We start from the raw sequence: 17,168 nt of genomic DNA on the forward strand, positions 1-17,168 counted from the left end.
GTTAAGGCAATATGAGCAGACGTGAGAAAGAAAGAGAGAATTTACAGGAAATAAAGGAAGAGAGGAAAAGATGAGGGAAATAATGTGAGAGAAAAAGGAAGAGAGGAAGAGAAGAAATGGCAGAAACAAAACACACTTACAAAAAAGTACCATGGTATTACCATGATTTCAACACATGACACCATGGTAATATCATGATATTTTGGACACATGCCATGGTAATACAATGCCTTTTGGATATGCACCATGACAATACCATGATTCTTTGGATATGTATCATGCTAATACCATTCTTTGAAACACCTTGGACTATCATGTGTAATGCAATGGTACATGGACATTTAAATAGTTCAGAACCAAGGTACAGTATATATCAAAGTACCCTGGATTACCAAACCATAACTTGACCATGGTACCAACAGAGTACTTAAGGTAAAAAAAAAAAAAAAAAAAAAGAAAGAAAAGGAGAGACAGACATGAAGAAACAGGAAAAAACAAGACAACATGAGATTACAGCAATTAATAATTGAGAGTCAACCAACAGTGTGGCAGGAATGAACAAATATTGTTCTGAGGTGGGAAAGAGAAAGAGTGCAGGAAGATACTGCAAGGTTTTCTTAATCCTCCTGTGATGGAGCACTGTGTCATCTGTAGTTCAGAGCAAGAGAGCGATAGATACTTATCGACCCGGTATGAAAACCCACTGAGTAACTGTCACTGAACACTGCTGTTCACACTGAAGACCAGAGCAATGCAGCAACAAAGAATAGCACCAGAAACCAATAAAACAGGGGCAGAGAGAAACATACAGAGTGAATGTACACAATACAGAGACAATAATGAATTTTTGTAAATAAATCTAGGTGTGGATGGGTAAGGGATGGGAGGTGCAGTTTAGTATTTGGACACTTGATCCACACTTATACGAAAAAAATTATGAAAAAATAAATAAAATAAAAATTATATATATATATATATATATATATATATATATATGTGTGTGTGTGTGTGTGTGTGTGTGTGTGTGTGTGTGTGTCATTTCTTTCAAAGAAAAGTGTCACAAGCACACTTTTCAAACAAAACTTGAAGTGGCAAAAGATGTCCACTCACTGCATGTTTATATAGACCAACCAGCCTGAATTTTGTCCCCGGTGTAAATATGAATCTACAAAATGTTTCAACTTTCTTGTCTGTGGTAGATATTGGCTCTCGGTGTAAATCATCCTTAAATGGGGTAATGACATGTGGAATTAAATTTTCCTTGATTTTCCCAATGAAAACTTTGAGTGTTCCACCCATTGAAAACTTTGTGTGCAACAGATTATGTTAAACAATTTCATTATTTGTAAGAATTTTGTCCCCCAAATTGGGGTTTCATAAAAAATAAAAAAATAAAAAGTTGAATATATATGATATATTTACAGTTGTGTTCAAAAGTTTGCATACCCTTGGACAATTGGTAATATATGTACCATTTTTAAGGAAAACATGAGTGAGCAGGCAAAACACATTTCTTTTATTTCTTATGGGATTCATATTCAACTGTAGGTTATAACAGAATGTCAAAATCATAAAACAACACATGGCAACAAAGAAAAAAATGAAATGACCCCTGTTTAAAAGTTTGCATACCCTTAGATCTTAATACTGTGTATTGCCCCATTTAACATCAATGACAGTGTGCAGTCTTTTGTAATAGTTGTCAATGAGGCCCCAAATTCTTGCAGGTGGTATAGCTGCCCATTCGTCTTGGCAAAATGCCTCCAGGTCATGCAAAGTCTTTGGTCATCATGCATGAACCACATGTTTAAGATCTCCCCAGAGTGGCTCGATGATATTAAGGTCAGGAGGCTGTGATGGCCACTCCAGAACCTCCACCTTTTTCTGCTGTAACCACTGGGGTGTCAACTTGGCCTTGTGCATAGGGTCATTGTCATGCTGGAAAGTCCAAGAGCGTCCCATGCGCAGCTTTCGTGCAGAAGAATGCAAATTGTCTGCCAGTATTTTCTGATAACATGCTGCATTCATCTCGTCATCAATTTTCACAAGATTCCCCGTGCCTTTAGAGCTCATACACCCCCAAAATATCAGTGAGCCACCACCATGCTTCACAGTGGGAATGGTATTCTTTTTACTATAGGCCTTGTTGACAACTCTCCAAACAAAGCTCTATTTTGGTCTCGTCACTCCAAATTACAGTGTGCCAGAAGCTGTGAGCCGTGTCAAGGTGTTGTCGGGCATATTGTAACTGGGATTTTTTGTGGCATTGGCGCAGTAAAGGCTTCTTTCTGGCAACTTGACAATGCAGCTCATTTTTGTTCAAGTATCGTCGTATTGTGCTCCTTGAAACAACCACACCGTCTTTTTCCAGAGCAGCCTGTATTTCTCCTGAGGTTACCTGTGGGTTTTTCTTTGTATCCCGAACAATTCTTCTGGCAGATGTGGCTGAAATCTTTCTTGGTCTACCTGACCTTGGCTTGGTATCAAGAGATCCCCGAATTTTCCACTTCTTAATAAGTGATTGAACAGTACTGACTGGCATTTTCAATGCTTTGGATATCTTTTTATATCCTTTTCCATCTTTATAAAGTTCCATTACCTTGTTACGCAGGTCTTTTGACAGTTCTTTTCTGCTCCCCATGGCTCAGTATCTAGCCTGCTCAGTGCATCCACATGAGAGCTAACAAACTCATTGACTATTAATACACAGACACTAATTGGAATTTAAAAAGCCACAGGTGTGGTAAATTAACCTTTAATTGCCATTTAAACCTGTGTGTGTCACCTTGTGTGTCTGTAACAAGGCCAAACAGTCAAGGGTATGTAAAATTTTGATCAGGGCCATTTGGGTGATTTCTGTTATCATTATGATTTAAAAAGGAGCCAAACTATGTGATAATAACTGGCTTCATATGATCACTATCCTTAAATAAAAGACATATTTTTTGCACGATCAGTCATATTTTCAAAATCAATACCAAAATTTCACAATTTCTGCCAGGGTATGCAAACTTTTGAGCACAACTGTATATATACTGTATATATATTAACATAAACTTTTGTTTTCAAGACCTTGAAAAAAATGTTTAGCCATTAATAAGGGCCTTAATTTTTTGTTATCATTTGTTTATTGTTTTGCTTTTGCATAATGCAAATCCTCCTAATTGTGATTTTGCACAATTATGCATTATGCAAACTTCCTCACTGTAAATGTACACCTAAAATATATTGCCAAGGGTTTAAAGGGATAGTTTACTCAAAAAAAAAAAAAAAAATCTCTCATCGTTTACTCACCCTCTTGCCATCAGCCCTGTAGGTCCACACAAGGCATGTGAATGGGCAACTTTTTTAAGCTCCAAAAAGCACATAAAGGCATAATAAAAGTAATCCACAAGACTACACTGGCTAAACCTATATTTTCAGTAGTGATATTATAGGTCTTTTTTTTTTACTATAAATTCTCCCTGCTCAGTATGTGGCAGTATGCACTGAGAATGCAAATCACCAAAAACAAAAGAAGAAAATGTGAAAATGAAAGTGAAGATTGATAGTAAAAAATAACTCTCACCCACACTTATCATACAGCTTCTGAAGAAATTGATTTAACCACTGGAGTTTTATGGATTACTTTTATGCTGCCTTTATGTCCTTTTTGGAGCTTCAAAATTTTGGTACCTGTTCACTTGTATTGTATGGACCTACAGAGCTGAAATATTCTTCTAAAAACCTGTGTTTGTGTCCAGCAAAGGAAAGAAAGTCATACACATTTGGGATTTCATGAGGGTGAGTAAATGATGAGAGAATTTTCATATTTGGGTGTACTATTTCTTTAATACATTTAAATTTATCAGGGAATAGAACTATTAATTGTGATGTCAAATTTACAGTTGAGTCTGTGGAATGTTGAATTTGGAATTTGTCAGCCTATAAAAGGAGCAGAAACCTTTAGTTTATGATCTGTTTGATCAGATTGCATGACTTGTTGACTTCTGCTCCAAGTTCACTGCAGTACACAGCTTTTGATACAGCAATTTTAGAGAAGAATCTCTGCTTGTGTTGACTGGAACATGGCCACATCATACAAACAGGTTTCTGGAGAGAAGATCAGCGAGCAGTCACTGTCTCTGTTCCAAGGTGACCTGCACCCAGAAGTGACCGAAAACCTGCTGCTCGTGACCTTCATCCCATTTGGTAAATCTGGATTATTGTGACTGTTGACGCATACTGTATATGACTATACAAAACTTGCAGCCGAAATACATTATTTATAATTCCCGCTTATCAGATATGGCAACATAGCTAATGTATAGGTACTTACAGACTGAGCAGTTTTGATGGCCACAAATCGGTGGTTTCCCTCTTTTCCACACACATAACCAAAGGCTCGGTGGTCCGTGATATCCTTGGCGATGTAGGAAATCTCATGGACTGCATGATGGTGCTGAAGAACCTGAAGACAAAAGTCAGATACACTTCAGAGCTATGGAGTTCAAAATAACGAAAATATGAAGAAGCTTTTTAGTTTTGAGATGAGACTTTTAAATAAAAAGAATCAAAGAAGCATTTGCCCTTGTCACCACTGGTCTGCTTTCATCCTTTGTTATGTTATAATTAAATGGTAGCACCACCAGAAATTGTTTAGCATTGTCGCCAAGCAACAAAGACTTAAATATGAAAGTTATAAATAAAGAACAGCTTAATTTGGCTTTTATTAGCTGTTACAACCAAACTATTGCTAAAAAACAAAAAACAAAAACAAAAAAAACAACACAAAATATAGATATTCAATAAAGTGCCCACCCACATTTTCTACCTTTCTGGTTCCGGAAATATTTTTCCCATTCATTTTTATCCATAGGGATTTCACAAAATCCTACCTAAAGTCGTTCTAAGCCATGAACCAAACCAACCAGCTCTGTGGTGAATCACAACATTACAAATTTTGATTTAAAGCCAAAAAATATATTTAAAAATCAGACATAAAGACAAGGTGCAAGACTGTGTACTTAAAGGGATTGTTCACCCAGAAATGAAAATTCTCTCATAATAGACTCACCCTCATGCCATCCCAGATGTATATGATTGCAGAACACAAATTAAAATTTTTAGAAGAATATTTCAGCTCTGTAGTTCCATACAATGCAAGTGAATGGGTGCCAAAAGTTTGAATCTTCAATATCCAAAGAAGAAGAAGGGAGCATAAAGGGAGCATAAAAGTAATCCATATGACTCCAGTGGTTAAATCCATATCTTCAGACATGATATGATAGGTGTAAGTGAGAAACAGAGACATTTTTAAGTCATTTTTTAATTGTTTTATTATTATCATAAATTCTTCTCCCTGCCCAACTGGTGATTCACAAATAATGTGAATCACCAAAAACAGAAGAAGAACGTGAAAGTGAAGTGGAGATTGACTGAGCAGGGAGAAGAATTGATGGTAAAAAAAAGGGGGGGGGGGGGGGGGGGGGGGACATTAACCAAGAGAGGGGGTTGGAGGACAGAAATAGGTCAAGAGCTCGAAACGAGAAGTCCTCCAGCAGTCTGATGGCTGGAACTCCAGGGCCTTGGTGCTCGTGTCAGTCTCCTGCTGCTGAAGAGCAATCATCTGCTCAAATTTACAGCAAGTGGCAATCTTCCACTCACCACCCTTCATCTAGAGTCATTAAAACATCACTAACACAATACACATGCTGCACGCCACATGCACGCAGCCCCCTGAGTTTGGCAGTTAACTCAAGAGTTTCACAGTGGATGACTTATGACAACCCATCCGACGGTGAGGTGCTATTTTCCATGTTTAAATATGAAGTGGTGTCAGTGGTGTTTAACAAACTTTGAGATGGAGGTTTCCTTTGTTAAATTAAGTTAACTTTCAAATTAAGTTAATGGGTAAAGACAGATTTCTAGGCCAGTCATATGCCAAGATCAACATCATATTTGATTGCTTAAAAGAATAGTTCACCCAGAAATGAGATATTCTGTCATAATTTACTCACCCTGATGTTGTTCTAACCCATATGACAGTATTTTGTCTTTTAATCACACAAAGCCATGTTATGGTTTTAGGACACATGGAATATAGAGCACATGGTGTTTGAACCACTTCTATGACAACTTTATGGTTCTATCTTGTTATTTAAGAACTTCCAATCCCCATCCACTTTCATTTAAGGAATATTCTGGGTTCACTATAAATTAAGCTCAATCAACAGTATTTGTGGCATAATGTTGATTACCACAAAAGTTAATTTCGATTCATCCATCCTTTTCTATATAAAAAAGCAAAAATCTGGGTTACAGTTAGGCACTTATTTTTAACAAAATTTTTGATTCAATAATTGAAACACTCGGCTCTTTATTTTTAATTTGTTTAAAATAAAAATTGTGATGTAACTAATTTAATTTACATAACTATATTATCAAATAGCATGACAGTAGCTCAGCCATTTTCAAATTAAAGACCATTAAATACTTTTTTTTCCAAAAATAAATGTTGTAGCATGACAAAATGCTACATTGCATTTTTTTATGTCACGTTGTTTGCGCACGCAGGTTTTTGTAATAATAATAACATTATTACTCTTTCTCTCTCTCTTTCTCTCAAGTATTGTTGGAAAGTCCAATTAATTTTAGTGAATCAGCTGCTTCTGACAATTCATTTGAATTTCTGAAAAGTCCCTGCGTGGCATTTTATCTTTTTATTTTTTATTTTCTTTTGCTTCTCCTAGACTGGTTTCATCAATGGCGACATTCACAGCTAGGTCATTCTGTTTAGCTTTTGTTTCAGATACAGTTATTTTACACAGAATGAAATTCCATTTCATACATTATATTAACTTGAAAGTGAATTTGAGGCTCCCAAGAAAATAAATAGCTTGTTTTCTTAGGAATGTTGCATGTAATACAAAATGAAACAGTCTCACCAACTGCAGACTTTAATCTTTCAAGTGCTTTTCTGGCATTTAGATGCAAAATCTTTGGCGTATAACTTCATTTTCATTCATTCTGGGCAGTTTCAAATTGGAAGCATAGCAAATCCTTCAAAGATGAATTACTTGTGTGCCTATTCAATGCCAGACTCCCTCTAACTAGTTCACAGAATGATATGTTTGCCGAGAGCTTGCATAACGAGTCCAGTGTTATCACAGCACATGAGTGGCTTTCCATCATAATGACCCATAATCTGCAGGTCATTCACACCAGCACCACATGACACTGACAAAAGTGCACTGCCTTCATCATTACAACACATTTCTAGATTGCTTCCTTTTGGCTTCTTCCTTCTGACTGTCTCTTTTTATTAACTCCTTTCTTTTATTCAAATCAAATCATCAGAGCGACCCTATAACCTCAGACATCACCCCATAGCAATGACCCTGTTTCCATGGTGATAAAACAACAAGTATTACATTTCCAAGACCTTTGAGCTACAGAGGTTAGAAAGGAAGCAGCTACCTAATGTGACTATTCAGCATTTTAAGGCATCATATGTGAGCTCCTAATGTGAAGGTATTTCCAAATGGTAGGCTACAACATTTTCCTGCTTTCTAAGATTTTGGCCAAATTCTAAAGCAAGGCAATAACAGAATGCTGATGTGCAAAGTAAAAAATACATCCAAGATGGTGGACAAAGCAAGAGATAAGTTGATTATAAATATATATTATACTGTAAATACATATTATAACATAGTACTAAAACGTATTAATAAAATAGATATTTTATGGTGTGTTAACATCATGTTGGAATTACTGTAATTATGAGTTTCAGACTTGTTTAACCTTTTCATGAGTAGGGTCTTAATTCCCCTGCAGTGCCCCCTGGAGTGAGTTATTTTTGCATGTGACACTGCACAGCCGGTAGAGGGGGGCAGAGTGTAGACAAGTATTTTTTTATTAAAATGTTTGATTTCTTGTCATAAAAATGTTTTAAAAAAAACGTATATAATATAGTAAACATGTGAACAAATGGGTTATATCTGCTGTACTGTTTTTGTTTTATTCATTTCGTTTTTATAGCTGTAAAAAAAAAAAGAACAAATAATATCAGCAATCCGATTTGCCTATGCACTGTTTGTGTGTGTGTGTGTGTGTGTGTGTGTGTGTGTGTGTGTGTGTGTGTGTGTGTGTGTGTGTCAAGTGCTAATGTGAACAGACTTGGCTGCGTGCATCGGATCATCGCGCTTGATCAGCATGTTTTCATTGTGAGTATACAAGTTTTAAACCGTTATCGTGGTGCTTTTGTGATAGTTTGGCTGTCTTTTTCAGAAAACAAACATATTATATGCCTGAAAAGACTGTTTGAGTTGCTGTTTGTGTGAATGAAAACCACATCTGCACCTAATCAGCAGACATGGCTGCGTGAACGGGAAGATCGCGTTTAAATATGATGGCTGTGCATATACAAGTTGTGAACTGTTATCGTGGTACTTTGGAGACAATTTGGCTGTTTATTACATAAAATAAACATATTATGTGCTTGAAAAGACTCTTTGAGTAGCTGTTTGTTTGACGAATGACAACTGCTACTAATGTAAACTAATGGCAGCACGCATCGGAGGAAGATCGCGTTTGATGTATTGACTGTGCGTATAAGAGATGTAAACTTTTTATCATGGTACTTTGGATACGAGTTGGATGTATGTATATAAAATAAACTTATTCTGTGGTTTAAAAGACTGTATGAGTAACTGTTTAAGCAAATATAAATAACAGACGCTTGACCAGTGCAGCCTGTGTTGGTGCAAGAGCCGATTTGAATTTGGCAGCTTGTAACATAACTGTCTGTTGCCGAAACACATATGTGTGATGTTACTCTACGGGTCCTCACATATGTATGACGATACATATGAAAGGGTTAAAGGAATAGTCTGAGTTCAATACAAGCGAAGCTCAATTGACAGCATTTGTGGCATTATGTTGTTTACCACAAAAAAAATATTTCTTTATAAAAAAAAAGCAAAAATCGAGGTTACAGTGAGGCACTTACAACGGAAGTGAATGGAGCCAATTTTTGGAGGGTTTGAAAGCAGAAATGTGAAGCTAATAATTTTATCAAACCACTTACATTAATTCTTCTGTCAAAACTTGTGTTTTATTTGATCTTAAAATTTGTTTAAATAATAATTTTTACAGTCATTTTAGGATTTTAGGGTTTGTTGACATTACATCATCAAGTTGTAAAAAATTGTTTATCAAACCAAAATCATGTTAACACACATACTGTTTACGTCTTGTAGCTATACATTAGAAACAGTGAGTATTATAAAATTCAAAAATTGGCCCCATTCACTTCCATTGTAAGCACCTCACTGTAACCCTGATTTTTGGTTTTTTTAAAGAAAAGGAGGGGCAAGTCAAATTTATTTTTTGTGGTAGTCAATATTATGCCACAGATGCTGTTGATTGAGCTGAACTTGTATTGAAGCCGGAATATTCCTTTAAACAGTAATTACATGTTTGGAACTTGGAATTCTATGAAAGCTCCAATTTGATCATTGTGACAACAGTTAAAGTTACTTTACACATATTTCTGTTTGAAGTATGTGTACATTACCTGGACCACTTTCTTTGTTCCTAAACATTTTGCAACAACTTATAGATGTTAAATAATGAATTAATAAAGTGATATCTGCTGTCATCAACATCAAAGTCAATGTCATCTTGTAATAACAGTATTTTCCAACACAACATGGACGCACCATTACCGCTCATCATTACACAGCTCTCTAAAATGCTTGATTCTGATTGGTCAATCGCGCCATCCAGTGATCTGACGTTTCAGAATTGCGGGTATTGCGAGACATCTTAATAAAAACTAATAATATAATTTCAACTTAAATAAATATTTCATATGCATTATTTATTTATTTGGCAAACAGTCTTGTAATAAGCAGGATAATGAGCAGTCAAAGTTTACTTTTGCTAAATAAACACCATCAGAGAGGGGGAATTCAGTTGTTTCTGGAGACTCTGTGGTCTCTTTCTTCTCAAATAATAACATAATCTTACCTAAGATCATTATTTCATTATTTAATTATTCATTTGGTAATCTGTCATCTAATAAGCAGTCTAATCTACAGTCAGCCAGTCATTATCGCAAAATAAACCCCTTCAGTGTGATACGTGACACCCATGTCGGGTTTATTTTGCAATAATGACCGGCTGACTGTACAGTGCATTATCCCTTACTTAATCATGCCATTGACTTAGCAACATGCTTGTTAAAAACTCAATTGAAATAAATTGTGATTTGATTCTCCTGTATACTTTTTGTGAGGAGCATTATTTGCATTGCTGCCTGTGCAGAGCATTCAGTTATTAGGTTTCATGTTGGTTAGGGTGCTGCCTTAGGAAGCAGCTACCTATGCAGGCAGCAGACAGTAAGAGAGCTCTCTAGGTTTTGGAACAGTGCCATCCTGTGACCGATATGATTCAAAGACACAAGGCTCAGGTTATTTGCAAGTGTTACAGCATAACTGAGGCCTAAAACAAAAGCCCCGCCCCATTTAATCACTCCTTGAGGGAACACAAATTTGACCTAATGACAATACACAAACAGAGCTCATAATGAGGTTTTAGTGACTGGGGACCTGTCCAACACTGGTGATGCGTGTGTGTTTGCATATCTCTGGGTGCTGCTGCATAACAGGTATGAGGAGAGGGGAGACAGCAGAAATGGAATGCTGGTGTTACAGAGATAATGAGGATCTGGAGTCCGACGCTAAGCCCTTCAAAACCACACATTCACAGCTAATTAACCAGCTGTTTGACTCCCGTACACACTTGAATGCACACATACACATAAGCCACAGCTTTATTAGGCTCTTGTGTAGCTACAGGGCAATTGTTTGAGATAAACTGCACATTTACCCCTTATTTCAAAACATTTGGGAGACAGGTATCTACAAGCTTTGCCACTGGATAACACCGACTTAGCTTAGGGACAGCAAGACAAGGGAAAAGCGAAGACAAAGTGTCCCAAAACAGGATTTTTTTTTTCTAAACCAGAGCGGATGAGGGACAGCAATCTCAGAATCCCTTTTGAGCTCGGTGCCATTGTTTTGCCAGACAGAGGGGAGGACAAGGACTATCTGGGTTTTACAAATGAGTCTGCCCAGTAGAACAATTCTTTCATTTCTCTCTCTTGAATTTGTTCAACATGCCATAGAACGATTGACTTTATCTACTTGGTCTTGCTTCCCAAATGGAGTCCCTTTCTGTTCAATAGTATATTCTCACTGAACACAAAGATCATGAGTGTGTGCCAGCATGTGTGCAGGTGTTAAAAAGCGGATCTATCAACACACCAGCCTGCCCAGAGGGAGGGCAGCCAATGCAACAACTGTAACAATCATCTGCCATGTGCAAAAGACTCACAGGATGATAAGAGGCTGTTGATGACATCACTTTAAAGTGACATGGCACTTCAGATCCACATCTAAATACACTTTAGAGGCACAAGAACAAAACACCACACCATTCAGACGTCTTTGCCCACTGCAACACATCTCACTGTTTTTTTGCCATCTCACACAATGAGCGCCACATTTCAAAATGAAGTGTCAAGATAAAATTAGTTCACTTTTTGACTACTTTTTAATTTTATACTATTAGTTACTTTTACAAACGTGTCTCAAGACTGCAAGAATCAGCCTGCATAAATAGCCCCTTATATTTTTATCTTACTCTCTAATGAAAGTAATTACTTATGTTAAAATGTTCCTTTTTGTAGAATGTGTTTGTTACTTTTGGGTTACTTTTTCTCACAGTCAGACTGCTTTCTCTGTCTTTTTGAAGGCAATTAGTATGCTTGTCTACAAGGTGGTACTTCTTGCTGTGTACAGATATTTGTTCCTCTGACATAGTTTGCACTCTTGCCACCCCTGTATAGACATTGCACCTATTACAGTGAAGACAGCTTTTTTTATTATAATGGGAATAGTCTTTTTGTATTTTGTGTGTTGCACTACTCGCAGTGTAAACACAGATGACTTGACTACATAATGGAGAAGGGAATGTATTGTATTTTTCAGTAAATAAAGCTTAGCAATGAATACTGTTTTCAACAGTATTCATTGGGTTTAAATTAATTTAAATTATGTGTTACGTATAGCGAAGCCAAAATACAACGTCTACACATGTGGATGCGGAGCTGTACGATGTTAAGGTGACAGAAATGTCAGAATAAGGAAAATGAACTGTATAATGACATTCCCGCAGCCCTCGCAGTATCAGAGATTTTCCCTCTTGATTTTATGAATCAATGAAGTTTGCCATATGAGTATCAAGGAGTTGCCAGGGTTTTAGAATGGAGCTCCATTCTATAATCTTTGCTGGAATGTTGCTTCCTTGTCAATAACATCACTGTTAAATGTTTACTGAATGGTAAAAAAAAAAAAAAAAAATTCTGTATTTTGTCCTTGAGATGCAAAATTGCGTCTGATAATAAGGCTTGTTTATAGGGAATCCAGTATATCTTGAATTAAGTTAAGATTTCTTTATTTTGACACCATTGGAAAAATATTTATTTTTTTAAACATCAAAACATTTTACTGAATTAATGTATAAAACAAGCGAGTGAGAGAAAGAAAATTAAACCTAAATCAAGGTACAGTGCATTCTCTTAAAACAGGTCTTATTTTCTTAAATACATTTCAAGTAGGCTTCTCAAGTAAATGTATCTTGTTTTAAGGATGTTTAGATGTGTTTTACTTGAAAACATGACAGAAATATTGAGTAAGAATTTGTGATTTTTTTTTTTGCAGTACAGTCATTAGATGAGCTCACTGTAAACTCACTGTAATCCACCACATTTAAATGTTCTAAATAACAGAAATCCAGAAAGGGTAAAATAAAATATCTCTGCAGAGTACAGTACATAAAAGGCACAGAAACGGAAGCTATGGAAATCAGGACATAATTGCTGAAAAGAACAACATTTCTTCATGCACTACATCACTTTTTGTGGACGGGGCCCAGTAGGTTTGTGATATGCCTACCTCCAAACATAAACACAGTACACACAAGCCAAAGGAATGTAAGCTGAATTCTGCATGTGTGAATTCAAAGCAGTCAGTTCAACAAAGTTCAACACAGAGAGCTTTAAGCTGCAGTAAAAGCCCTGTCTGCTGTCTCAGTCTACAGATCTGTGCTTGTCAAAGCAGCCATAAACTCATCCTTTACAGAGTTCACATTCAATTCATTGCCATATGAACCTGTACCATCAGGGAGCATGAGATGAAAATGAATTTGTGAGTATGTGTGTAGACTACATTTTCATGTTTATTAGCGTTATTAATTATCATCAGTATTCATAATTATTTAGTAACATTATTGATCATTTGTATTACATTAGTACATTTATGCTCTTATATTATGTTGTCTAATATGCATGCCTAAAGCCTAGTGTATGTCAAAGTTGTGTAGGTCCTTTATGCTTCCTCTCCTATGTCTGATAAATAAAATAATTAATACATTTGTTATTTCTTGGCAAGTAACTGGTGTTTGGCTCCGTGACTTCAAAATGGGGAAAAGTACATACATTTCAAGTCTTCACTGTGTGTGTGCTTTGTTTTAAATCTCAGAGTGCTCCATTTCTAGTGTTCCACATTTTGGTGGATTGATGTCTAAAGAGCTGAGAAGCAGCCAACCACACACATCCACTTTAAATCATAAAATATAAACTGTATTGATGCCTCTACATACCTGACCAACAAAACGTCAATTTTGTTACATTTTGCCAAACATGTCTGCATATATGCATGCAAGTGTGTATGTGACTGACTGCAGTGGCTACAGGCAGGAAATAACTGTGACTACAGTGCATCCAGAGCCTTTAACCTTCATATTCTTCAGCGTTATCTCATTAATGAGTTTAGCATGATTTATAACCCTTCCTCCACATCACTTCCTCTCTGTCTTTTTTCATCCAATACTCTCATCACATGCATTTTCTATCCTGCTCTCTCTTTCTGGCTTTTCCATCTCACAGTCTCTCATTCAGTCTCTCTGTAACTCTTGTTTTCTCACTTTGACTTCCACAACTTCTCAGTGAATGTGTCTATACAGGCAAGGATTTCTTCAAGTTTTTAAAGTTCACTTGCACATAAATGACTTCCCAAAACTCCATGGGGTCTTTAAGCTCTCAGAAGAATAACATTCTGTAGATGAGAAAGTGAATTTCTGAATGAATTGCTAAACAATTATTTTGTAAATTGTTGTATTGAATTGAATGCAACAACTTATGTTAAAATGTTTTTTACAAACAATTTACACATAAATTCAACCTGCTACTGTTTTAGAATGAGGCCTAATGACATCATATTACGCCAGGTATTTAAAAACCAAGTCATCTGGTTTTTGAAACATGGTAGCTGGTCAACCTTAGCCCTACCAGTAGGTAGTCCAGCTGATCAACAATCTAGACCAGCTTGGATCAGCTAAAAACAATATGAGATGCTGGTAGCTTGATTTTGGACCAAGGCAAGCTCTGTGATGATTATATGTAGTTCTAACATTTTTGGATCTTCCTGAAGACCTTCGGGTCCAAACACATTACGCTTACCCACTACACTGCTTCCTCACTACTCACTGACATATACACCTGTCTCAGCTGGAACATGAGAAAGTGTTAGTAAAGTCATTCTGCATGTTGTATGTCACCATGTAGGAGTCATATCATTACATTAGAACACAAAAATGCACATGCTTGGCAATCTAGTGTGTGTCCATATTTAATCATTTCAGTGTGGGAGCTAGACATGGAGACACTGACTTGCCCTTCCCCCACCCCACACAACTTGCTGTTGCCACAGCACCAGGTATCCACTAATTAGCAGCTGCCATAGCAATGATGACGGTTTCAGATCTTTAATTAGAGAAAAAGACCAGAAAGAGGGAGTGAGAGAGAGAGAGAGAGAGAGAGAGAGAGCTCAAGAAGTTCAGCAACTGGGCCTGAGAGAGGGGTAATTAGTAAGGAGAGAACTGAATTTAATCAAAACTGCCACCGGTGCCAACATACACACATACACGTGCACACAAGCACACCCCCACACTCCATCAAGGGTGGACAAGCTAGCGAGTGGGCAGACAAAAACGACTCTCTGAGAGAAGCATTGGAAAGGAACTTTAGAAATGAGCCGCCCATGGCAGCCTCAGAGGAATACATAGCATATGGGCAGAAAAAGAGCAAGAGATATTAGGTGCAAGTGTATGGAGAGAGCCTAATAACTCTTGACAGGGCTTGAAATGCCATACGAATAAATAATTTTATCTTATGCTTTTAGTACTAACCTGCTGTACTGCACCAGCCTAAGTTTTGAGACTACTTTTATTTAATCTGTATTCAAAATAAACAATTATATATACTGTATATAATTATATCTGTTTATAATTATATACAGTATATATATATATATATATATATATATATATATATATATATATATATATATATATATATATGTATACAGTACACCACCGGTCAAAAGTTTTGAAACACTTGACTGAAATGTTTCTCATGATCTTAAAAATCTTTTGATCTGAAGGTGTATGCTTAAATGTTTGAAATGAGTTTTGTAGACAAAAATGCCACCATATTAATTTATTTCATTATAAAACCAAAATTTAATAAAAAATAAAAAGTTTTTGAAATTGATGACTTGGACCAAATAATAATGAAAAGCAGCCAATAAGTGCCCAGCATATAGATGGGAACTCCTTCAATAGTGTTTAAAAAGCATCCCAGGGTGATACCTCAAGAAGTTGGTTGAGAAAATGCCAAGAGTACATGTCTGCAAATTCTAGGCAAAGGGTGACTACTTTGAACATGCTAAAATATAACACAGTTTTGATTTATTTTGGATTATTTTAGTCACAACATAATTCCCATATTTCCATTTCTATTATTCCATAGTAGTAATGACTTTACTATTATTCTAAAATGTGAAAAAAAAAAAATAAAAAAAAATAAAGAATGAGTAAGTGACCCTAAACTTTTGAACAGTAGTGTGTATATATATATAGATAGATAGATAGATAGATAGATAGATAGATAGATATAGATAGATATATATATATATAGATAGATAGATATTATCTGTTTCAATTAAAGTTGTATTCATTCACAATACATTAGTTAATACATTAGGTATCATGAATTAAGCATTTATAAATCTTGGAAAATGTTTTTTAATAAATATAAATATTACCTTCATTGTTAGTTCATTTTACATTTATTGTTTAATGTTAATGTAAAACTTTTATGCTAATAATGTATTAGTACATGTAGTATGTAAATATGTGTACACACTACATATGTAAATTAAGATTAACCAACATTAATAAATGCTGTAAAAGTATTGTTCATTGTTATTTCACTGCTCTCTGGAATACTCATTTCTGATTGGTCAATGACACCATCCAGTGGTCAGATATTGCTCTGTAACAACTGCACATATGGGGATTTTGACATATCAGACCACTCATCCGGGGATTAAAACATATCAGACCGCTCATCCGGGTTCTGCAAGCCATCTCACCTGCTTCTCAGATCACTGTGCGATCTCTACAAGCTAATAAAATAATTTCAAGTCAAATAAATGTTTCATGTGCATTTATTTATTTATTTGGCAAGTTGTCTTGTAATAGGCTGAATATTGAGGAGTCAGACGGTCATTTTCACAAAATAAACACCAACAGAACTCTGATGCAAACCGATGGCTGATTTCAGCTTTTCAGCGATTTCTTTCTTCTCACATAATTACACAATTTCAGTGCAAATCAATGTTTCATGTCCATTTGTTTATTTATTTGGCAAGTAGTCTTGTAATAGGCTGAATAATGAGGAGTCAGACGGTCAGTTTTACAAAATAAACACCAACAGAACTCTGACGCAATCCGGAGGTTGATTTCAGCTTTTCAGCGAATTCTTTCTTCTCAAATTATATAATTTCAATGCAAATCAATATTTTACGGCCATGTATATATTTATTTAGCTAGTAGCCATGTAATAAATGGGAAAATAAATGTTGGTGCGGCTATCCTTATGAGGACTCTCCATAGACATAATGATTTACATAACTTTCTGCATTTTTACATTTTCAAAAAAAAAACACATTTTAATATGTTTTTTTAAGCGATTTGAATTATGAGGACACTAGAAATGT

At 35.9% G+C, this 17,168-nt stretch overlaps 1 protein-coding gene across 3 annotated transcripts in view; it reads right to left on the bottom strand.

Moving 5' to 3' along the window:
* LOC127415930 (disabled homolog 1-like) overlaps nucleotides 1-17,168 on the bottom strand; it is a 296,379-nt gene that overhangs the window by 61,679 nt on the left and 217,532 nt on the right. For all 3 annotated transcript variants that reach the window (XM_051654946.1, XM_051654944.1, XM_051654945.1), the window contains exon 5: nucleotides 4,319-4,450. In XM_051654946.1, coding sequence (XP_051510906.1) covers nucleotides 4,319-4,450 — 132 coding nt within the window. The remainder of the gene's footprint in view (nucleotides 1-4,318; nucleotides 4,451-17,168) is intronic.

Source organism: Myxocyprinus asiaticus, chromosome 25 (genome assembly GCF_019703515.2).
Source record: "Myxocyprinus asiaticus isolate MX2 ecotype Aquarium Trade chromosome 25, UBuf_Myxa_2, whole genome shotgun sequence".
NCBI classification, from domain to species: Eukaryota; Metazoa; Chordata; class Actinopteri; order Cypriniformes; family Catostomidae; genus Myxocyprinus; species Myxocyprinus asiaticus.